General features: G+C 41.0%; 1 protein-coding gene across 1 annotated transcript; it reads left to right on the top strand.

Moving 5' to 3' along the window:
• The first annotated feature begins 1160 nt into the window (after positions 1-1160).
• LOC121188447 (C-terminal-binding protein 1) lies at positions 1161-21139 on the top strand. Its single transcript, XM_041048219.1, has 11 exons — positions 1161-1408; positions 10583-10737; positions 12456-12600; positions 13343-13446; positions 13873-13975; positions 14501-14625; positions 15274-15363; positions 15925-16055; positions 16260-16387; positions 16912-17026; positions 18032-21139. The coding sequence occupies exons 1-11, from the start codon at positions 1369-1371 to the stop codon at positions 18225-18227; spliced, it is 1332 nt and encodes a 443-aa protein (XP_040904153.1). The 5' UTR covers positions 1161-1368; the 3' UTR covers positions 18228-21139.
• The last annotated feature ends 3442 nt before the right edge of the window (positions 21140-24581 follow it).

Genomic DNA, 24581 nt, shown 5'->3' with positions numbered 1-24581 from the left:
GAAAAATCTGTTTATACCTCCTTGAAAGCTGACACACCTTTCACATGGTAAGACATATGAGGGACTCCATATGCTGTTTGTCCCACAAATAATAATAATAATAATAATCATATTCAGCCAGTTTTGTCCAGTTGTGGAACAATGATAATATTATTAAAAGATTATCACGCACTTTTCATTGTTCTAATGATTTCATAGCACTACAAAGAGTTGCATTAAAACAACAATGCTTAGTATGTTCAGAATCAGATTTTACTTGTTACTGTAAAAGGTGGAGTATAATATCAAATGTGATGTTATTTGCCCACTTAAAAGAAAAAACAAACACAATACACCTGTGTTCATACTTTCCATGCGCCAAGTGTTTGCATGAAAACAAAGCACAAATACAGCTGTCTCAAGCTAAGAACAGTTTATTATTTAGTATTGGCTAACTGTGGGTGTTAACTGTCATTAGCTATTAAAATAACTTCTTTATTTGCAAGCTTGAATGTTCTGAAATAAGGCCCACTTCTGTCAGAGTTGAATTTATATAACTGCAAAAGCAAACTCGCAAAGTTAATATTAAAAGAACCAAACCAGCAATTAAGTTTGGACTTGGAGACTCTTTTGAAAAGGTTTGTCATCATTTACCAAAAGCACACCCAAATTACGGTGTCACAAGTTTGTGGTTATTTCAAGTTCTCTTCTTCTTTCGTAGTGTAATTGTTTTCCAGATATTAGAAAGAACAAGTTTTTCCTCTCTTGCTACAGCCGTGTCATTGCATAACTCTTCTTTCTTTTCTTTTTTTTTCCACCCTGTCGTCTTTCAGGAAACAAAAGATGAATTTTGGCCGGTGTTAGCTCCTCCCCATTCCTGCTCTCTCTCACACACTCTCTCAAACGCACACATGCACATACTCTCTCACTCTTTCTACTGCCCCTGCCATCTCTTTTGCACTCTCTTGCCCTCCTGCACCCTTAAATGCAGCAGTGCTTGCATTCGGTGTGTGTGTCTGCACGCTTTTTTGGTGGGGGACAGAGACAGAGGGAGAGACAGAAAGACGGAAAGATTTGCTGTAATAGAAAGTGAGAAAGGGAGGGGAGGGAGGTAGCTAGAGACGGTAGGGAGGGAGGGAAGGAGGGAGGGAGGGGTAAGACAGATAGAGAGAGCGGGCGAGCGAAGGGGACGGAAGGGAGGGGAGAGAGCGAGAGAGAGAGAAAAGAGGGGGAGCACATGTGTATGCTTGTCACTAAGGGGCTGGGAGAAGGACTAAGGGAAGCGAGGTAGCTGGCCACAGCCGCCATATGCTGACTGGATTCCTGTTCATGTCTGCTGTGTGAAGACTGTAGGTTTCTGTTGTGTGCTGGCCGGCTGGGGAACACACCATGGGAAGCTCACATCTCCTCAACAAAGGCATGCCTCTAGGTAAACAACTACCACTCTGCTTTTATGTGGGGAACTGTGCGTGTCTGTGTGTGTGTGTGTGTCTGTGTCTGTGTGTGTATGTGTGCATGTGTGTGTGTGCCAATATTTGTGAACTCAGTGTACATTATTCTGCCTTCCTCCTCCCCTCCCCCTTCTCTCTCTTCCTCTCCCTTTTTCTGTCTCCTCCTCCTCCTTCTTCTCCTCTTCTTAATTCTCTCACTCTATTATCTTTTTTATCGCTCAGCCTCGCTCTCGCCACACAAGAATGGTTAGCCTTTTTCTCTATAGCTCTGTGTGTGTGTGTGTGTCTGTGTGTGTGTGTTTGTGTGTGTGTGTGAAGAGGCAAATCTCTGCTATTGAAGGCTGCTTGAACACCTCCATTTGTGGCGACAGAAATAGATCTCTCCTTCGAGGGCTAGCAAGGACATGACACATATTTCCCTTTCATTGTGCTTCTTTTTACGGAGAGCGGTTTCCTTCACTGAAGTACACACACATACACACGCGCACACACACACATAAAAATCAAACGCATGCATGTGCACACATATTCACACATGTATAGGGAACTCAACTGAGGAAAATATTCAAGTATACACATGCATCCACACAGCTGGATTCACAAACAGGTGACAGATGCACCTTATGATAAGGTCTGGAAAAGACTATTCTAGAAAATGGGATCAAGGTAGGGCTGCTAAGGAATAAGAAGGGGGGTTGGGTGTGGAACAGGAGGAGGAGGGCGTGAGGATAAATGATCATCCACCCTAAAGCAGAATTATTGTATCTGTGGTCACCTAAACCTGGGTTTGAGAAGCTGTTTCTCCCAAAAGAAACCAGAGATTGTAATCTGTGATGTCATCAACAGGCTGCGGGCTGTGTCTCTTGATGACATCAAAGATTAAAGTTGCAGCTCTGATCTTTTTCCTCGCCACCCCCTTCTAAATTTTTTTCCCTTGCTTCGGGAGAGATCGTCTCCATATCCACCCCAACTATTCCCAAACTGCTCGAGAGTCCAAGGTCAAAGGAACGACGACAGAGAATTATGGTTTAGGGAGCTTTGCCCTTTTAAGATGCTCGTGCACAAATCACTACGAGTCAATAACTGTGACACTGAGCATCAGACACGTTTTGGCACACAGTGGAGATCGTTGAACATTTAAGGCCTGCTTTAAAATCGGTTTGTCATCCCCAGTTACTGATGAATGTGTTGATTCACGTTTTGAAAGGCAGGCGTCTTCTGAACTGTGACTGTTGAGTCATGGCTGATCTGACTATAAAGACCTAGATCAATGACACATGCGCATCAGTCACTTCTTACCTCTCTTATAAAACCAGACATCCTTGATGAAAGACTGAAGTGTAATCTTCCTGTTCATTTGGCTAATTTGACTGGTGTATTTGATTTTACACAACTGATCTTACAAGCTGTTTAACAGGTAAAGGATAATGTGGTTGTGATTAATGGCTCCAGGCAGTTTCCCACCAGGAGGTTATTATGTCAAAGGATAAAATCAAGGAAACTCCTCATGTTGTGACATGTTGCCAACTTAAGAAACCCACATCCCAGCATTGCTTGGAAGTACTATTGCATGAAACACACCTGTACGTGACAGCCTGGCTTTAATAGGATTAATTGTTAAAAAATAAGACTTTAAATAAGCTTTGCATATCTGAAACACTACAGATGGTTTTTTTTTGAATGTTAGATGTTCCTGTTTTTGTTTTTTACATTAGTATCTACTATAGTTCACACTTAAACTTAATTATTATATCACATAATTGCTTTCATATTTTAATCTGAACTGCATCATCATCACAGATGAGCATTTTGAGTTGAACATCTGATTTAAGCAGGGACTCATAAATCAGATCAGTCTAAAATATAGGCAACTATGCAGGTATAATTGGCAGCACTTAGAAACCTATCAAACCTGAACTGCTCAGCTAGAGATTGCATGTAGTGGCAACCACTAAAAGGCTAAGTCTATTATGTCTAATGCATACAAGAAAATGCTTGAGCTAAAATGGAAAGCAACATCAAAAGATCTACCGGCCATTACTGAAATGTATAATGTATAAATGCCAATATAATGCTTGCCAGTTACATTTAACTATATGGAAAAAAGTGTACATTTTATAAGCAAATGCTTTCTTCAAAAAGGGAAATGCAACTGAGAAGCTTGACACTCTAGACAGGTGTCTAAATAAGAGTGCCATCATGTACAGAAAAAATAACAGGCCTGCGATGTAACATCCCGAAACAGCAATTAGTAGGTAGGCTATAAATAAAGGCCTTAATGAAAAGCACTCATTACTGAGAAACATGCGTTGTTGTTATTAATTTATATGTGAGCAGTGCCAGGTGAGTGTGTTTAGAGTAAGAAACAACTCACACAGCTGGTAGCCATGCAGCAGGAACTCAGACAGCAGCCTGTATGCTGCCACAGTTTTGCTGCTGGTGTCATCACGCACAAATTTACATTCATTGTCTGCACTAGAAGGCTTGTAATGCAATATTTATTAGGTGGCAAATGCCCAGTAACTTTGGTTGTCTCACTGTTTAAAATCAGCACCCTCAGCTAAATGAGCACATAGGTCTGCTGCTGATGGACTGTAGATCTGCTGTGGTCATCTACAGACAACGGAGTATAATATAAATCTAGGCACAGTAAATATTCTCAGCTAGATATTATGAGCCTCTAACAGGAATAATTAACAGTCATATATTGACTAACAGACCAATTCTAATAAACAGGAAATATGTGAAAACAATTTTTAATTTTGCTGGGCAAGCCTTTCAACACACTCAAAGACCCCCCTGTGGGTCCTTGGACACCAGTTTGGGAACCCTTAATCTAAATACTATAAATGTCTCATTGCCTTAATAACCCATTAATAGGGCACATTTACTCCAGAGTATCCAGACTGACCTCAATCCAATTGAAACTTCAAAGTGATTGTGACTTTCTTCTGCATATTAACGGTTAATCCAATATAACAGGCCGACGACCATAAAATAATCCAGTTACAGCCTGTATTTAAATGTAGTATTTCCTGTAGTTCAACTACTGTACAAGCCAGTACTTAACCTTTTTGGTTTGTAGCAACTTACAAATCCGCATTGTCTATTGGTGACAATACTACTGTTGCATAGCTTTATTGGTCTACCAACCTAGGCAGTGGTTACTGTAAATGTGAAATTTATGCTTTCAAACTATAACTGCAAAACTTTGTATTTCATTTTCTGTTTTGCTGCTAGTGTCTTAGCGATGGGAACAAAAACCTGACAAACCTGAACTGGCTTGCTGATACAGTACCTGCAAATTAAGACCTTGTATGTGTGTGTGTGTGTATGAGTCAGTGTGTGTGTGAGAGAGGGAGAAAGAGAAGACCTGCAGTGTGATCATTTTTATGTGTAAGCACTTGTATGTATGTATCATATATCACTGCATATTAGTTATGTCAACCTGCATGGATTGGTGTGTGAGTATGCACCTGTATTTCTGTATATGTGGGTGGGGCAGGGTATGTGTGTGTGTGTGTGTGTGTGTGAGAGAGAGAGAGAGAGAGAGAGAGAGAGAGAGAGAGAGAGAGAGAGAGAGAGAGACTGTGATGGCGAGAGGACTGGTGGTGAGGGATATGTTTGTCTTCTCGTCTTTCCTTTCTGGGAACTATAGTGTGGGCAGGGAGAGATAGAAGACTAAAACAAAGAATAAAAGAATGCCAAAACATCAAGCTGCCTGAACACTGTGTACCTGCACGTTCCACCTTTTTTTTTAAGCACACAAATACAGTGATGATATAAAACATTGCTCTTCTCATTCTTACAGAGATGGATGGGACAGGAGAAAAAAAGGAAATGGCAAGGGAGATAAAGACAGCCCAGGGAAATGAGAAGTGAAATGAGAGGTGGAGATCTGAAAACGAGGCAACAGGAGATGAAGGGATAGCGAGATCAACACTGAGGGGGTGAAAGACAGATATAGGGGCTTTTTAACCACGTCATGTTGCTGCATGCCACAAGAGCCAGTCACATTATAAATCAGCCGTGCTGTGGCTCGATGATTCGTTGTTAGAGTCACAGGCGGCTGACTGGTCACAGGTGCTGACAACAACTCTCTCCCCTCTTCTGCACAGTGCAAAATAGAAACACTGAAGCTGAAATGTAAATGTGTCATCTGGCCTGGGTTCATTTTCAGTTCAGTCGGAAAGGGACCGAAAAGAAATGTAATTCAGGAAGTCTGACCTTATTACGGAACTGAGAAAACAAAAGGAAAACATTTAACAGCTGCTACTTGAGTGGGAATCTTTGGCAGTAACTGAAAATGCTTTGTAAAGGTGTGTGCAAACTGCAGTTTGAATAGGCTAAAATGAAGGAGAATGAATGCTGAGTTTATATATCTGATATGCTATGGCTGTGAAAGTGTCAGGTGTTTGTGGTTTGTTATATTCAACACAGCATACATGAATAAGCTTTGTGTAGAGCTGCAACTACTATTTTAATGACTGTTTAATCTGCCAATCATGGTCTTGATTCAGTGATGAATCATTTGGCCTATAAAACGTCAGAGAATAGAGAAAAAAAACAATACTAAAAAGAAACTCCAATCTCCCAGACTCTGAGATGACTCGAAGAAAACAACATCAAAATTAACTGATTATAGTAGATCATTGACTAACTGGTTATTTTTGGTTTTTTGTTACATCAAACCAGACCCAAAGGTGCTCTGAAATGAAAACCCCTTGTTATAGACCCTTATTATACAACTCTTGACTCACAGCTCCTTTCGGCAGATCACTATCTGTCGAGGTTGGCGGACTTCCAGGTGACCCGAACATTTAAAACACATGAAAACTGCTGATCTTTGACATTGTCTCTGTTGACTGACAGTCTGAAAACATTGCCTCCTTCCTCAGGGACAAAAATCCAGCTGTTCTTGTGAGCTGGTCAGTGACAGCTGGATATGGGCAGGCTGCAGGGCTTTCCCACTGGCACATGCTGCAGTCCCAGCAGTCATTGGCAGATGCTTTTTCCATCTCTAAATGTCAGTCAAACGGTGTTAGTGTCATTTTGGTCTGATTTCAAATTTTCCAGGATACAGTTTTCATATTGGGAGATGTCATTTAATGCCCCGGGCCCTTAAGCATAAACAGCACAGGCAGCGACGTTACTATGCAGATGGCTCTTGTTTTTAAAAATGATCACCAACAAAACTTTCTTTTGTTCTTTTTCTGATAATGGCCTTGGTTGAGGATCACTACTGCTGCTTTGCTGCACTGCCTCAAAATGTTTACCAAATACAGTAGTGAATTTGAATCAAAGCGTGGTTGCAGAGAAACCCTGGATAGATGGCAAGAGCAGAGCTGGAGCTGTGGCCCCATTGGCTGTGAAGAGGCCTGCACTGTGAAAGCTCCCAGCAGTCACCCAACCCCGGGGCTATGGGAGAGAGAGGGAGTGTGCAATGGACTATTGAATATAATGAGAAAGGGAGAGTAGAGATGCAAGAGATGGATGAGGTTTTAGAGTTTAGGAATTGAGCAGAGTGAGCGGAAAGTCTGGGCAATTATTTAATATAATGAAGAATTTAATGAGTGTTCAATGTGAAAGGAAAGCGAGAAAATGCGTTAAATAAAAGAGACGAGGAGATAATGACCATTTGAGTTTGTTCGATTTAAGAAACCAGACAGTGAGAGTGGATTAATATTTACAGTGTTGAGCTTAGGTTTGTGTGTGTGGGAGAGAGAATAGATGGCCGTTCTATCATAGTACAGTACTACTCAGCAGTCAGTGGTGCTGGTCCTTCCAAGGTCATGCTTGGTGCTGGAATGAGAGCTATTTCCTCCCTCACTCTGACCAAGTGTGAGCTGGAGAAATGTCTGGAATCTCTGTTACTTTCCAAAAGCACCACTCAGCTGCATAACTGACTAGACTGACCAGATTTCAGTATTTTACTGAAAGGAACATGACAACGTTGTTTAATTACACAGGAAATCTCTGAATCACACTTTGTTCCTAAGTCTTTCAGCTCAAATCAAATCTTATAAAAAATCAGTCTATAGACCAAAATATAATATAGTGCAGCACCCACAGGCGAACGTGCTACTTGTGATTACATCTGAGTTGCACTGAGCTCTGCGTTGAAGCCTCACAATACTTTTTGTTCTTGTTGAATTCCAATTTCTCGGCTATGCACCATTGATTTTGTATTGATGTGTAAGTGCAATGGCCTCCAGGCAAATCCTATTACGGAAAGCTAATGTTTTACTAGGCCACATAAGGCACTGTGAGCAGGATTTGAGTTTCACCTTATTGGTCTTACTGCGCTGTGGGGCTGCTTCATCAGATCAGGTTTCATGCTGCAATCTGACAGTGTAGATAAGAAGACAATACAGAAATTGAGCGATGGATTGTGCTAAACTATGAGCTATCTTTGCTTCAGTGCAGCTTCTGAGATGTGCAAAAACGCAGACTATTATCCCTCAGTATACCTCATCTATGTTCTCTAAATGCAGATTCCAAACACTCGTATGCTGTCACAACCAAACGCTGAACACTGACATTATTTCCCCATGCATGCACACCGGCTCAGTCAACAACCAGAGAAAACCACCAAGAGTCTGTGGGAAAAAAACACACCACAGACTCAACACTAATGTTTTTAGACATGTATTTGCTTTCTGCAGCAGCATTTCATATGAGATCATCCATCTGCATTTGCCCAGGGAAGTTTCTGGCATGCTTTTTTTTTCAGTACCTTCCCTGCTTCTTATTCATACAGTTACACTTATTTGCTTCTGGGAGTTGCCCAGTACAACACAGTCCTCACCTTCTGGTCACTGAGCTGCTTCACTGGAGCAAATGGGAGGAAAAAAAAAATTACAAAAAGCTGCTCTAAACTGGCCAAATGCAGATCCACCAGTGATAAAATCACAAGGTATGATGCATTTGCAAAAATGTTTTGGGGCTTTGATAAACCAGAAAATCCTTTGTATTCGTATAATTTTAAAAGCACCATTTTTACACCTCTTTTCTCAAGACTGTCAACAGGCATTCTGGGAAACATGAACTCACTGAGGCAGTAATGTAAAGTAGATGAAGCATCAAGTACAAAAAAACAGGTAAATTACAACGCTTCATTACAAAAACAGGAAAGCACTGAAAATTAGAGATTAATGATACATGAGTTTGATTCCAGCAGGGACGTTTCCTTTAATTTATTTTGCTTATGGGCTATTTAATGATAGCTCTTGAAGGAAGAGCATTGCTCACTATCCCTGCCCAAATTTTCCAAACTAATTTGTGGGATTGAAGCTGCCAAACATCTGTCCACAAGTCTGATTCTCAGGGATCCTTGGCATTCAAAATATTGTGTAGACCGTAGAATGCTGATTTTGAAATGACTGGTTTAATGATTTGGCTACTTTCTCATGGTGTTAGCCCATGCAGCTGGAAAACAGGCTCCATCTGGAGGTCTGAGTTGCAAGAAAGTTTTAGGAGGAATATTTTGTGAGAAATGACAGAGGCAGCTGCTTATTTGAGATGTCAGCCTGCACATCTCAGATGGGAAAAAAAGTCAGCAATGAGTGATGGGTAGAGTCAGCATCAGCAGAAACAGGCTCTGCCCTTATTTCATCTACAGTGTTTCAGAGGGCCGTCACAACTTCACATGTCAGAGACCCAATTACATTAGATTTTCCTCCTAATCTTCATCTGTCCGTGCTTCAAATGTCTTGGTTCTCAGTCAGTGATCTGAAATGATTAACCCTTCAGTTACCCGAAAGAAGAGACAAGCCACAGATCCAGGGAGACGGCAGTGGGAGGGAACAGTTAAGGAAAACTAATGAATGCAGCTCCCTTCAACCACTGTTCTTGTTAAACGTGAACAAAGGCCCACTAGTGAGGTCGTCTGCTGAATCTGCCTTGTTAAACGCTACTTATCCTTCTGTAAGGCCTGGCAGCACTCTCAGGGTAATGGTTTAATCTGAAGAGATGATTTAATAAAACATCCTGTCGAAAGGTTGAAGGGGGACTCACTCCTACTCAGTTATTGACAGATTTCAGCTTCTGGATTTCTCTCATGACAGATCTCACCCCCTCATATGAACGGCTAAACCTCTTTACCCACCTGTCTACAGTCTTTTATTATTTTCAGTGGCTCTTTTAAGGTTTTTGAGCCACGAAATATCACATTTTGGTTGCATATTTGTAAACGAACACCCAATTGCAACCAATATGTGCTGGATAATTGAGTAATTGAGACATAATCTAGAGCTTCAGGCTGCATGCTCTGTTGTTTTCTGGCCAAGACTGCTCCATTTTTTTTTTCCAAGCAAGTTGCTCCCAAGAGTCGCTCTCAGTGGTCCACAGAGGCGAGCACTTACGCTCACCATGAATATATGACAACTCAATTAAAACAATGTGAACAGGAGGAAATACAAAAGGATACTCCTAATTATCATGATGTTTTCTGCCTCCTGATTTTTAACTCTAAAGGGATTTTCTGAATGTTTGAGGGCATTTTTTTCGAGGGCAAGTCTCTGCTATTTTGTACAAGCCTAAATATAGTATCTGCCTTATCCATCCTCCTAGTTGCTGCCTGCTTCAAAGGGTCAGCAAACTTCATCAAAAAGTCAGTAATAATAAAACTAAAACAATAAAAAATTTAAAACCAATAAGGAGGAAAACAGCTGCGAAACATGACCTCTCTCAACAGGAATTGAGAGCGGCTGCTCTGGGAATAGTTTTTTTTCCCCCCTTCATGCTTACTGTCACAGTTGTCATAGCAACCGGATCAGTCCGGAGCAGAAACATTATGGGATGCTGATGAAGCAGGACCACATCTGTGCCCAGGAGCAGCCGCATGTCTTTAGTATCTTCAGTTTTCATAACTGACAAAAACAGATATGTTTAATACATAAAAAGTTCCCCCAAGCAAACGAATGCACAGCTAAAGGTCTAATAATAACCAGCAGGGGACAAAAGGAACCTTTTTTTCCAAGCTGTGTAGGTGTTCCATCACAACAATAAGAAATTATGCTAATCAAATGCATTTGTACACTTCTATCACCTCTACCAGTGAAGGCTATTTTCTGTCTGTGTCTTCTTCATTACCACTTTTATTCTGTTCATCTGACACCTTTCTTTTCTTGTGTGTGTGTGTGTGTGTGTAGGCATCAGGCCACCCATCATGAACGGGCCAATGCACCCCCGCCCGCTGGTGGCGCTGCTGGATGGGCGCGACTGCACTGTGGAGATGCCCATCCTGAAAGATGTAGCAACTGTGGCCTTCTGTGACGCTCAGTCCACACAGGAGATCCACGAGAAGGTAACACACTTTTTTTAAGGTCCTATGCTGTGTTGTGACTCAACAGATGCAAGATCCCTGTTTCTCTACATACAAGACACGTAATTGCCTTGTTGACTGACAAGTGATCTCTGATCTGGAAAATGTACCATTTATGCCACGTTCACATCACATTATTCAGACAGTCATTACGACCAATGAGTCAGAAAAAGCTGTCAGCCTACAGTGCAACTCTGACTCAGAGAGGTGTCGATGAACAGCAGCAAAATGGCTGCTAAGCCACCATCACAGGAAGTTACATCTAAATTAGAATCAACATTAACACCAATACAACACGCCCAGCTAATTTAAAAGGAGTATGCACCATCTTTTTGTGTCTGGTTTCACTATAAAACTTCTCCGAATGTACAACACAATAAAAGTAGCAAACTTAGGCAATTTTAATAATGCGACTGCAAGGATATCAGTGGAATAATACAGGAACGCTCCCAAGTCAGAATACCAGGAAGTTTCCCCTGGTCTTCCCATTCTACCTACACTGCATAAGTGCAGCATTAGCACAAAACAAAATCAGAAAAGGAGGAACTGAACTTATCAAAACAATCTTGGCTGTGCAGTTAGTATGCTTTATATTTATATTTAGCAAATGTTTTAAAGTTGCAAACTGATCAAAAGAAATGACAAAGAAAAAGAGAAGTTAGAGGGAGACTGGAAAATAAGTGAAAGAGAATAAAGAAGAGCACAGAGAGCGAACTTAAATGTGGGTCAGGCCCGGATCTTGCCACAGCCACTATGGATTGTAAATGGGTTTGTATGTCTGGCAGGGTTACGTCTCGTTCTGGGTGTCTGCCAGGCACACTCTCTCTGTGAGCGCGCTCAGTAGGCCACAGCGTGGGAGAAACAGATGGCTCTCTCTCGCTCACTATCTATCTCTTGCTCTCTCTCTCTCGCTCTGTCTCTCTATCTGGCTCTCTAGTAAGCAGCCACCTCATTGTGTAATTAAAAGGGCTTCTTTATTGTAATTGAACCGCATGTCATTTTCGCCCTCTCTCACGCACATGAAGAGGAGGGCTGGCAACGCAAGAATAAGATTGTGAGATTAAGTGAGAATCAATTAAAAGGTGATGGTTGATGCTGAACTGGTTTTCACCCAGAGCCATATATTTCTATGTGATAATCAAATGATCTACATTTGAGTTTTAATATTTCATTGTCACTTAAGACAATAAGCCGTCGTCCTGACTAGAAGCCACAGACAGTCTCATGAGAACAAGATGCCTGCTGATATTAGTCAGTTTCGTTAAATGTAGAGAACTCATTTCCTGTGGTTATAACAGCTTAGTTTCCATGGTAATATTCAGGAAACTAAGTTATTCCATGCAGGAGGGAATTGAAAATGATATAAACAGCACCTCCAGAAAAAGCCTTAATGAAGATACTTTAGGGAAACGGTGTGACAGTGAACTCAGTGAACTGTGGCTATTTTCCACGAAGCCACGGCTGACTTGTGTTCACACCTACACAAACACATGCTGATAACTTGGCCTTTACTCTTTGTCCATACAGTGTGTAGTGTACATGTGCAGATGAAGCATTGCTCTGCTATTAGACACACATGTATGCATGCATGGGTGCGTATATACAGGGGGTTAAGAGTTTGATATTTCACAATAAATACACACTAGATATTTCTATCTCTCTATCATTTAACTAACTGTGTGTGTTGTGTGCGTGTTCAGGTGCTGAATGAAGCTGTAGGAGCTCTGATGTACCACACCATCACTCTGATGAGAGAAGACCTGGAGAAATTTAAAGCTCTGCGCATCATCGTCCGCATCGGCAGCGGCTACGACAACATTGACATAAAATCTGCAGGGGAACTGGGTGAGGACACACACATACATATACACACACATACGTACGTACACACAGAAGAAGAGAGGGTGTGTGCAAGTTAACACTGTGCTGCTAACGTGTTACACTGGCAAATATTTTATCCTTTGTCGCTGTAACAGGAAGGTAAACAGTACAAATCCTGCATCCATGTTACAAACTAATCTGTCAGGAATTTGTGTAATATGATAATATAATAATGTAATAATATAATTTATCATATGTGTAACAGGCAGAATGTCTGTCTTCTCCTCAGTTCAAAAGTTTTAAGTCTCTTCTTAAAACCCACTTTCATGAGATGTTCTTTCCTTTAATTATAACAATGTCCATATTCCTTTTTTGGTCTTATTCCTAGTTTGTAACGCTCTTCAGAAAAGTGTTAAATAAAGTTATGATTATTATTCTCCAAAAACATTTTCATTTCTAGCTTTTAATGAGTTCTGTCATGTTTACTACAAGTCTGTAATACTTGTAGAGAAAAAGTGAACTCAGTAAAGCATTTTTTAAAAACTCATCTCTCTCCTGCAACAGCCAGAGCTTTGCAAACGTCTGCTATCTTCTTCCACCGAGAGGCTCTGCCATTTGAAAATTGCCAGTGGTGTTTGTGGAGAAAACTGCTGACATTGTGCCTTCAGCCTGCGCTTCACCAAAATAGCTTTCGCCAAACTTCATCTCTTTCCTCAAATGGCCCAAAAAGCTATTTCTAATCCTTATCTGCTCTCTGGTCCAACAGGCATTGCTGTATGTAATATGCCGGCGGCCTCAGTGGAGGAGACGGCGGACTCCACACTGTGTCACATCCTCACCTTGTACCGACGCACCACCTGGCTGCACCAGGTTTGTAGCCTTGTGTGGCTGATAAAAGGGAATGAAGTGAATTGGATTTAAATGAACTAATTTTCAAATGTACTGGTGAGAGGTGTACGCTTGGTTTATCACACTTTTAGTTTCGACAGTTACTAATAATTGTCAACTGACAAATCAGCAAAATTGAAACATTTCGTTTTCTTTAGAATGTCGCTGTATTTGAAAGACGTTGATGTAAGATGTAGAAGGTACAGTAAAATGATTTGTTCCTCAAATCAGTTATAAGTTATGATTATTATTTAGACATATTTTAATCATGGTCATAATATCTACAAGGATTCAGACTCTGGTCGTTAAGTCTTGACATTGTGAAATATACCTGGATCATGTTAAAATGTGATGTTTTTGTTGTCTGTGTCATTTTTGCTCGTAATAATTCATTGGTATTCGTGCCAGGCTCTCCGGGAGGGCACACGGGTTCAGAGCGTGGAGCAGATACGAGAGGTGGCGTCAGGGGCGGCGAGGATCAGAGGAGAGACACTGGGACTCATAGGGCTCGGTGAGCAATGCCTTGTCAGTGACATCTGTTTAGCATATTGTTGGAGAATAAAAGGTTTTCATGCTGTTTATTCTGCCTGATATGTACTGCACAGTGTGGTTGGATAGTCAGAGCATTGATCAGGTTGTTGCTGAGGAAAAGTTTTTAATCAAACCATTCTTCTTTCTTTTCCATTTTCATTTTTTTTAGAAGTTTTGTCCTTAGCTCAGCTAAATTGGCTTCCCAAGGAGTTACTGCCAATAAAATATAAGCGGATTAAACCAGAAGTATAATGCAAATCTCTTCCCCGTACAGTCAGAGCATTTCCCAGCAATAATGAGCAGACGTGTGTAGCCAGAGAATTATGTAATTTGTACAAGGCAGAAGTCAAAAAAGGGGAATATTAGATGCACAAAAATGTTAACTAATGTGTTCTTATGTTTAATAATGTGTCCATCTGAATGTGTATTCATTTGTATGCACTTTGCCTAAATGCACCTGTGTGTGTAATAATGAGTGTGCCTGCGTGTACTCGTGTGTTTCTAGGTCGAGTGGGCCAAGCTGTAGCCCTGCGAGCCAAGGCCTTTGGCTTCAATGTGATTTTCTATGACCCTTATTTGGCTGACGGAGTAGAAAGATCCCTGGGACTACAAAGGGTCACCACACTACAGGTAACACACACACACACACATACACACACTGGGGCACACACAATGGGGCCATTTTGTTTCTGTGAAATCAGCAACCACCTGACTGTTTCCAGCACTTGTGTGTTTTATGGAAAGAAAAATGTTTACGCTCGCAAGCAATTGCTCCACACCTGTACAGCTTGACAAGTTTAAACATTTTCATTGACTGGTGTCAAAGAGGGAAGTTGATGGTTTTTATTAAGTTTCTCAGCATGTAACTCCAGTATCAGCACAGAATGTCTCTCATGAGATATTTTACTGTCACCTGATTTTAAGCTATAAAAACTCAGAACTAGCACAGGATTTAATTGGATTCACGCTAAATCTTCTTTTCACTGGGGAGAAAAAAAATGAATTGTCTCTTTTTCCTGACAAAACAATGATTTCTTTACCAACCACCATAACTAATGTGTATTTACCGGCATGGTGCGCCTACTCAAAGTGCTACTCAAAGGGCAAAATAAGCACCCTCTTGTTCTCAATGTCTCTTACTGTGACAATTTCTAATAAACAACTACGGTATTATCTTTTCCTTATTTAGCTTCACATCTTAGTGTGAATCTGCTGTAATCTGGCTGCTGTGAAGAAGGACAGGAATTTATTGGCTTTTCTGTCTGTCTTTCTCCTCAGGACCTGCTCTTCCACTCTGACTGTGTGTCTCTGCACTGCAGCCTGAACGAACACAACCACCACCTGATCAACGACTTCACCATCAAACAGGTGGAGGGACAGACACACACGCACACACATACACACTTAAACCTTAGCCCACACACATACACATTCACACCCTTGAATGATTTATTCATCCCTACATCAACTACTACAACCCAAGGCCATTAATATTAAAGAAGTGGATACCCAGGGAAGCCCACAACCTACATACAGACAAACGAGGTTATCTAGTGCGTGCACTACATGACTGATACACTCTGGAAATAGCTGTTGTCGGTGAAGCTTCTTCAGCCCAAAGGATTATAGCTCTTAAGCAATTCTGACCTTGCTGGAGGAAGGAAGGTGAAAAGACAATATGGATCACATATTTATTATTATGGTTAGGTTTCACTGGGAATTTCTGCACTGAGAGCAGAATACACAATTTTCATGGATAGCAAGTGTTTTCTAAGCTTTTATGAGTAACTTTTGTTTCTCTGTATGTGTGTGTTTTAAACATCATTAGCCATCACTGAGAAAAAAATGCTTATTTAATTTCATTGTGCCTTAAAATTTTATGTTGCATAAGTAAATCACTGTTTATCCATGTGTATGTGTATGTTAAAGATGCGTCAGGGGGCGTTCCTGGTAAACACAGCCAGGGGGGGCCTGGTGGATGAGAAGGCCCTGGCTCAGGCTCTGAAGGAGGGGAGGATACGTGGAGCGGCTCTGGATGTGCATGAGACGGAGCCTTTCAGGTAATAAACTCACTGTTTTCACATGCAGACTAATGTTGTGACAGGATTAACTGGTGTCTGTAATTCCCACCAAACTAGAGAGCGTACCTATCTAGATTAAGCAATTAACTAATGAATAATTAAATATTAATTATTATTATTATTATTAGTGATAAATAAAATAATTTGTTGCAGCTGTAACCCGTAGCACTGTTTTTCTGTCAGTTTCAGTCAGGGCCCACTGAAGGACGCCCCCAATCTGATCTGCACCCCACATGCTGCCTGGTACAGTGAACAGGCGTCGCTGGAGATGAGAGAGGAGGCAGCCAGGGAGATCCGAAGGGCTGTCACAGGTAACAAACACACAGACACAGACACACAGACACACAGACACACACACACACACACACATGCATTGATGGAAAACATGACCCCTGCTGAAAAATGTAAACACAAGTCTAAAACGAGATATTTTTAGGTGTTCTGCTGCAGTCGAGCATTAACCATCCTTTTAGCAGAAAGAGACTAAAAGGCCTTTCACAGTCTGGCTCCTTCTCTCTTTGTCACAACCTCCCTCTTTCTATCCTCTTGTTCTTTCCCTCTTTTCCATTCTCTGGTTTGTGGTTTCCCCAGTGACTCGGTCTGGTTACCAGTGGCCTGTTTAATCATGCTCACTTCTTGTGTCTGCCAAAAGTGGGTTAGTGAAGTTCCCAAAAAAAAAAAAAAAAAAAAAATCACACCTGTTCTGACATGTCGTGCAGTAACAATAACTAGTTCCCCTATGTGCCCAAGAGTTCACTCGAGTATTCATTTCAGTCTTCTTGTACTTTAGCACTTCATATTTTGCTCTTTTCTTCGCTGTCTCTCTGTTTTTTAGGTCGTATCCCAGACAGTCTGAAGAACTGCGTGAACAAGGAGTTCCTCACCCAGAACAACCACTGGGCAGGAGTTGACCCAGCTACAGTCCACCCTGAGCTAAATGGGGCTTACAGGTAACAACACAATAAAAAAAAAAAAAAAGTAGCAGTCCGTGCAGTCTGAATTTTTTTGCCATATCCCCGATAACTCAGATAAAAGTTTGCCAAATCTCTGGGAAATAAAGAATTAAATACAAATGGAATGTTTAATTTCTTTCTCGGCTGTAAATAGTGTTATACACAACATGTTCCTGCCTTTTTTATGGACAGTGTTTTATGTCTCACAGATAATTTCATACGTGTATTGTTAAGTATTTTTGGGACAGTGTCTCTGTATGGCCACAGCTCAGCCTGCAATACACCCTTGTTAGCCAATAATGCACTTATGGGTTTAGTGGTGTTATGTACAGTCATCCAAAGAAATGTACAGTTGCTACAATGGGTTGGGACACACCCTGCTAGAATCCAGCAATACCACAGTGACCTCAACAGCAAACAAATACCTACATCATGGCACAGCTTTCATATTTCCCCACCTTTAACTGCTATTTCATCTGCCAGTCAGTGTATCACGATGCCAATTGCCATACTGTAGCACCAGTTTGAAGGCTGACATGAAGCCTGATCTATCACTGGTCTTTTTTTTTTTCCTGTAACCCACTGTGCTGTGGCTGCTAGCTGCCACAAAAAGATGGATGTGTTTTCTGACTTATCCCTCGTGGAATCTTACCATGAAGATGGTTCAGAGATATTCTTCTCTGAGATTTTGTTTATGGTGCTCACCAGCATTGAAAAATGGCATTTTAAACATTCAATAACATTTCTTAAGAAGTATTTTCAACTGTAGGGACAGTCCCTATGAAAACAGTGGACTGTATGTTATGCAGGGTAATGAGGACATTGTTTCTGGAAAAAGATGGTGCTGTTTAATATTTTAAATGCCAGCACCACAGATGATAAAGTTAATATAGATCTAATGTGACACTGCTTGTGCCCGATTGATTTTCAGAGACGACTGCAAATTTTAGCTGTTGTTTCAGTTGTACTTTCATGACTCAGTTTTGTATCTCTCCCCTCCAGGTATCCCCCAGGAGTAGTGAGCTTGCCAGCCGGCGGCCTCCCGCCTCCCGTTGAAGGCATTGTGCCCAGCGCCGTGCCCATTACACACACCCTCCCGCCCGCTGTCACACACCCGCCTCATGCCCCATCTCCTGGACAAAACACAGTGAAGCCACCAGAGGGCGACAGAGAGCAGCATCCCAATGACCAACTGTAGCCACACTCACACACACACATACACGCACACACACAAACACACATGCTTGCCCGTGTTATCTGTTAACTGGAGGTCAGCATGGCAACCGGTGTCAAAGTTCCCTAGCGACAAGTTGTTATCAGACAGGTTCACAGAGTGTCAGAGCGACAGGTTGAGGTCCCAAAAACAATCGATTCACAGCTGTCTGGCAATTGGTTCCCAGCAGCCAGTTCACACTCCAAAGAGGAAGAAGAGGATGAGGAGGTGGAGCGGATAGCTGTCAAATGCTCTAATCAAAGCACAAGACAGTTGTCCTCTGCCCCAACCAGATGTCCTGAAAAAGACTGTAAAACTCAAGGTCCGCTGGTTGATCTTCACTTAACAACTTAAGCTGAGTTTTAAATTGTTTCCTCTGCCAGAAGTTACAAAAAAATCTCTTGATTGGGAAAGAAAAAAATACTGAGTCAAATTCTGCTTTCTTAGACTGTAGTGTGTCCAAAGTTAGAGGAACGGGTTTCATGTCTTTCTCTCCTTTTTCTGTGTCCTTTCCTTAGTTTGATGTACAAGCAAAAGTAGTAGGTTATGAAATGAATGTAACCTGTCTGTGTACAGTTTTTAGATTTACGGCAAGAAGATACTGATATTTGTATTCCAGTCTTAACAAAAACAAGAGTTATGTGATCTCTCTATGTAGCCAAACTGGTTTGAGAATACAATATCTGTTTGTTTTCTGTTTTTTTTTTTTTTTTTAATGTGTCCCCAAATTAACAAGCCCCCCCAAAAAAGAGGCAGCTTTTTGCACACCATCTCAGGAAATTAAGTTTCCGCAGTTGGTATATTATTTTTTTATTTTTATTTTTTTGTTTAAAAAATTCCTTTTTATGCCACTTAGTGCTTTTGTTTTTCTACCTGCTTGCCTTTTCATGTCCCGCTACATTAGAAAAAGAACTTTAACAAGAGCTAAAGTCAATCTAATGTTTGCTTTTGTTTGTTATGTTAAAGGGGCATGTGACTTTGCTCTTGGACTAATGTAAATGTTTGACCCAAATCGAGGGGGTTGTGGGTGGAAAGGCTGTAGGAAGGTGGCAAAATGGTATGCTTGGCTAGAGCGACTTCATCCTTAGTCGTGATTTCTAATTGCAAACTAGAGTGGTTGCATTTATTACTCTGTAAGACAAAGCAGGTAGTCCATAAGGTGATTCACTGAGAGTTGTAGCAGCTTACACTCATAGAAGGTACTAATATTCGTCTTTATTCGTTCGTATCTTTGTCTTCATGTCTAATGATCCAGTACTTCCACTGTCACACAGTAAACGTCCAGCTCATGGAGTTTGAGCAGCTCAGCACACTAAGGTTTACAAATAATGCACAACATTGATGAGATCCGTGTGTTGCTTCACGCTGCTAAATCAGTAATTGCCTGAAGTTGCCCTTCCAGCACCTGGATATGTCAAAGCAGCCAGCAGACTTGTGAAAAACTGCATCAAAAGCTCAGTTATTCAACTGCTCTGCTTTCTGCCAAAACCATTTTTGGTCCTTATTTGAAATTAAACTCACTTGTACAGATGTCACATCCAGTTAAGGACAGTTAATAGTTACTGACAGATGAGGAACAGTTGTGTGCTTCAAGTTAGGTCAAACCAAATTTTCATATTTCTGATCTGCTCCCAAGTCGACCTTTTAAGACTTTTAAAAATGCTTTTTGTCTTGTCAGTTTGAACAGCTTTCTAAAAGAAGAGCAACCTGCTTATGCGATTGAAAAACTATGGTTTTGCTGAAACGTGACAAACGTCATATATGCACAGTGAAGTAAAGATGTTTTAATGATAGCATGTCAGAATGTACGGATTGCTCCAGTCTAGTATCCCTTTAACATTTCATGATGGCTCCTTCCTGAGTATACCGTTTAGCCACCCTCTGTGGCCTCTGTGTCTATGTGTACATATGGTGTTCTGCCTGCCTGTGTCAATGTGACTTGGTTGTATCTGTGTCTAAAAAAGCAGCACTGGGAGGAGGGGTGGTGGCGAGTACTCTCCACAAGGCATCATTACACAACCGAACACTATGTAAAAGAAAAAAAAAAAGGAAAAAAAAAGGCAGCAAACTGAACCAGTAATCCACGTGTTTATTGGTTACGTTCCCACAATGTAAAAAAATGTGCTTAAATTGTTATGGCAAAGGGTCAAAGGTAAAATATCTGAATCTCTTTGCTATCAGGAATATTTATTTATCACCGATTCTGACTCATGTGTTGTTGATGCTAGCAGGCCAGCTAAGTGATGGTGCTTTCTCGATCCCCTTCTACCAGCAGCTGAGTAGTAAAAACAGTTCACTGTTGCCTACCTGGTCGTCTTCATGGTGAGGTAGTAAGCGTAGCGATCAGGGATGGAAATTTCACTTGCCATTGGTCTGTATTTTGCAGCCTGGGCTAATGTCAAATTCTCACTGGCCAGAATATGAACAGGGCGTCTAGCACAGAGGGTATTGTGGTGACATTTAAATATCACTGTCAAGCTTGAGCCCCAGAATCCTGATAAGAACGCTGGGATATTTTGAACTTTACTCTAAGTCTTTCCTCATCAGATGCCTGCCGTCATGTGGGGGTGAAACTCTCTGCTAGTATTTCCTAATATAAACTCTAAGCATTCCTTATTCAAACCGATGGGTGCCACAAGTAAAAACAGCCGGCTAGCTTTTTGAGTGTCGAGGTGCTCCTTGAAATTCCATCCCTGGTAGTAACATACAGTCCACTGTTGCCTACCTTGGTCCCCTTTATGGTAAAGTAGTAGGCGTAGCAATATACAGTATACATATTCTATATTCTACAGTAAATATCATTATTTTTGGTTAAACTGACAACCTGACAAAGATATGTTTGTGACTGTATGCATTTGTATGAATTATTTTAAAAGGAAATAAATTGTGGAAAGGTGGAATTAGTGTCTTATTAATGTTATTTTAGAGGTAGCATCTCCTTTAAAGTGTCTTTTGTGGCTCGTACAGGCTTCCAGTTTGAGAGACATGCTGTATCCCAATTACACTGCAAACTAATTCTTTAAACTATGCAATACTATGTAGTAAACTTGGTGGTTTTTCATGTTTAGGCAGTGAATATACAAGAAATACAGAGGGGAAATGATACAAGCCATGCAGAAATGGAGACAAATGCAACTTTCAAAGGTAAAACAAAATTTAAAATTGGAAACTTAAAGAAAACAAAGCACATACTGAAAACATGGTTAGAATTTTAAAAGGTGAAGAAATGAGAAAGTGCACTGGTCTTATGTCACACTCTGATGCTAAGATAACTTGTGCTAATAATTGGTGGGCTGCTAACCAAAGGTGAAAACTACTCAAAAGTCATTAACTTGGAAATAACTAAATTGTTGTGCTCTTCTTTTACATAAATAAAATCAATTACTTCTGGACTTTTTGCCCAAGTACCAGTTACCACTTGACTCCACCAGGTGTCACCAGCACAGCTGCTGCTCTCCTGCTGTGGAGACTGACGTGCAAGCCAACTTTAACATCTGAATTTGTATTGGCTCTACTACTTGCATCTGTTTTCCAGTTTAATTTATTCATGCAATAATTTATATTCATCTTTGTGTGTTCCTCTAGACATATACAGTGCACTTGTGTAACAGCAGTATAGTGGCTGTCAACACTTCTTGTGGTAGTCGAGCACATATTTGCCAGTGTACACTGAATTATTGACTGGTAAAACATAAAGCCAAGTGTCAACAAATCATACCTCATACAAGAAACACGGCATCCATAATATGAAATATGAATTAATCGGTCGTGGAGATAAATTATAATGTGTGAAATGTGTCTGTGTGTGGTGTAGAGCTGGGTATGAGAAACAAAGATTTATATGCTTCTAGATGAATCTAACGTAATCCAAAACACTGAAATCATTGGACTAAAGGAACGGGAACTCAGGATTACTTGCAATTACGCACATCTTCTTCCTGTTGAATTATTTGCAGTGAGGAAATCAAATGAATATGGTGTGATTCTAGTTAGAAAAGTAAATGTCTTGTAGGAACAGCGGGAGAAAAATGATGTCTCCAGCTTGTATGATGAAGTCAATGCGCTCAACGCGGAATGGAGAGCCATCAAGACTTAACTAGACAGACATAACTCAATAAATATAGATTAGACTATACTGTTTTATAAATTACAGCTTGCCCAAGTGACTTAGAGGTTTATTATGTAGAAATAAGATACAGCATAAATATTCAAGAATCTATTCAACAGTTAGAAGCTGAAATTTTGAGAGGCAGGAGCCAAATCTATTCTTCTGCTGTCTACTAGAGGAGCAGAAATGGTTGTTAGCTGGCGATCATGATAAAACGCATCTTGAACTGACCTCAGCTGACTTCAGATATGGGACATGAAAAGACTTCAACTACATCTTTTTTTTTCTCTTTTTCTCTTATCTATCTCTCTTTTGCTCCCTACATATCCCAAAATCTCTCCATTGCATCTTGGTCCCTTCCTCTTTCTTCTGTCCCCCTCTGGTTCATCCATTCACGGTTACGGCTACTGGAACAGACTCTTCAGCAGCTGGAAACTCAAGATGGTTTAATCGAAATCTCAGGAAGCAGGATGGGGACCAGATACAGTAAAAAATGAAAACAGGTAGAGGGCACATTTTATTCAGCTAGCATGGGGGCCTCCAAAGGGCACTGCGCAAAGGGGAAGAGAAATTTTGAACTTTTATGGAGGAATTAAGTTTCTCCCTAAACCTCAAGATCAGAAGTGTGAGCACCAGCCATCATCAGACTTAAATTCGAGGGATAGAGAGATTGTGCAAACCCTACGTAAGTTCTGAGCAGTCACATCTTCCACTGTGAATATCGACTAAGCCTGAAGATTTAAGAGATGCTGGCTTGTTAGAAGAAGAGGAAAATTTGGGGAAAGGATAGGTGAATGACTCATGCTCTCCGCTCCTTCAGGAAATACCTTCAAGCTGCCCTTGGGCAAGGCACTTAACATTAATCCATGTTATGGCATAGTACTGTTTTACAAGGTTCAAGTGGGAGAGTGAGGTTTTTTGTCCTTGTTAAAGCCTTGGCTGTTGGACAAGACAGTCTGAGGCATAAATGGAACAAAACTCTCAAAGTTGAAATTAAACAGCTCTTTCAAATGGACAAAGTAGAAGAGAGGCCTTTTCCAAACAGTCAACTTTTGAAAAGTTAATAGATGGTTAAAATTTTTTTCTTTTGATATCACAATATGCTAGGACAATAGGACAAAGCAGTTACTGTATGTGTCATGGATAAGAATGACGAGAATTCAGATGCCTTGATTTCCCTTTAAAAGGATCAATGACAGTTTATTTACTTGCCAACATGTCAACCTCTGCCAGATTTCTGTTAAGCATCCACACAGATACATACAAATCACTTATGACATGTTAATTCCTAGTTGTTTCAGATTTGTACACTCTCTGTTCAAAGTCCTGAATGTGACAAAGACATATGTGTGCATGAGGTGGGTCCAGGCTTTAACAGATGAATTGGTTGATGACGGACATGGAGGAAATGGGTGGGTTTTCACAGTTCCTCTCCGCATCTCCCTTTCCTCTCCCTCTGCTCTTCTCACCTGTCTGTGGTTTCTTCTTCCTTCATTTTCTCTCCTCTGCTTTCTGTTCTGCTCTCTTCTCCCCCTCTCAACTGGGCACAGTCCAAATAAAGCCAAACAGAGGATTATTATCCACAAATATGTGGTGGAATACAGTGACCGTCCTAACACTGAGAAGGCGGCTGCACCCTGCTGAGATGAGTTCCCCACCAGGATTGCAGGATTTCCATTAGCATTTGTTTCAGTGGCAGGTTTCAATGTCCAGTGGGTCCACATACTGTTTCATAGGGCCCTTCCACCCTGCCAAGAAAAATGTCTGGTGGTTAATAAACACCAGACACGTGCTTGTAAATGCTGACTGCTGCCTGAAAGGTGCTAACTCCATTGGCTGCTTTGGCAGGTCACCATTATTTTGCTGGTGGCAAGCAGAAGAGGTGCACTTCCAATTTGTCTGCTATTTTGCCTCAATTTATCAGTATTTTCAGTGATAACTGGCCATCATTGTGTCACAAATGAAGAAAATGTGTCACGGCACTAGAGCCAAGCAGCACCATTAAAACAGAGTGTCAAATGTCAACAGCGAATGGTAGTTCGCTTGAAAATCTCCCACTTCTTTGGTCTCTGATGAGTGTTGGCAGGAAGTGTTACCAAGGTGATGGTCTGGAGACGCAGCACAAAAGTCCTGCAGGATTTTGTCCATTTGCAAGCGATATTTAAAGCCTCTGAGTGCAGCTGTCGACCACAACGCCAAACACACAGGCTTTTGTTGATTTTATGCCTCTG

Source organism: Toxotes jaculatrix, chromosome 10, assembly GCF_017976425.1.
Source record: "Toxotes jaculatrix isolate fToxJac2 chromosome 10, fToxJac2.pri, whole genome shotgun sequence".
In the NCBI taxonomy this organism is placed as follows: domain Eukaryota; kingdom Metazoa; phylum Chordata; class Actinopteri; family Toxotidae; genus Toxotes; species Toxotes jaculatrix.
The sequence above is the reverse complement of the archived record's forward strand: the minus strand, read 5'-3'. Positions and strand labels throughout refer to the sequence as shown.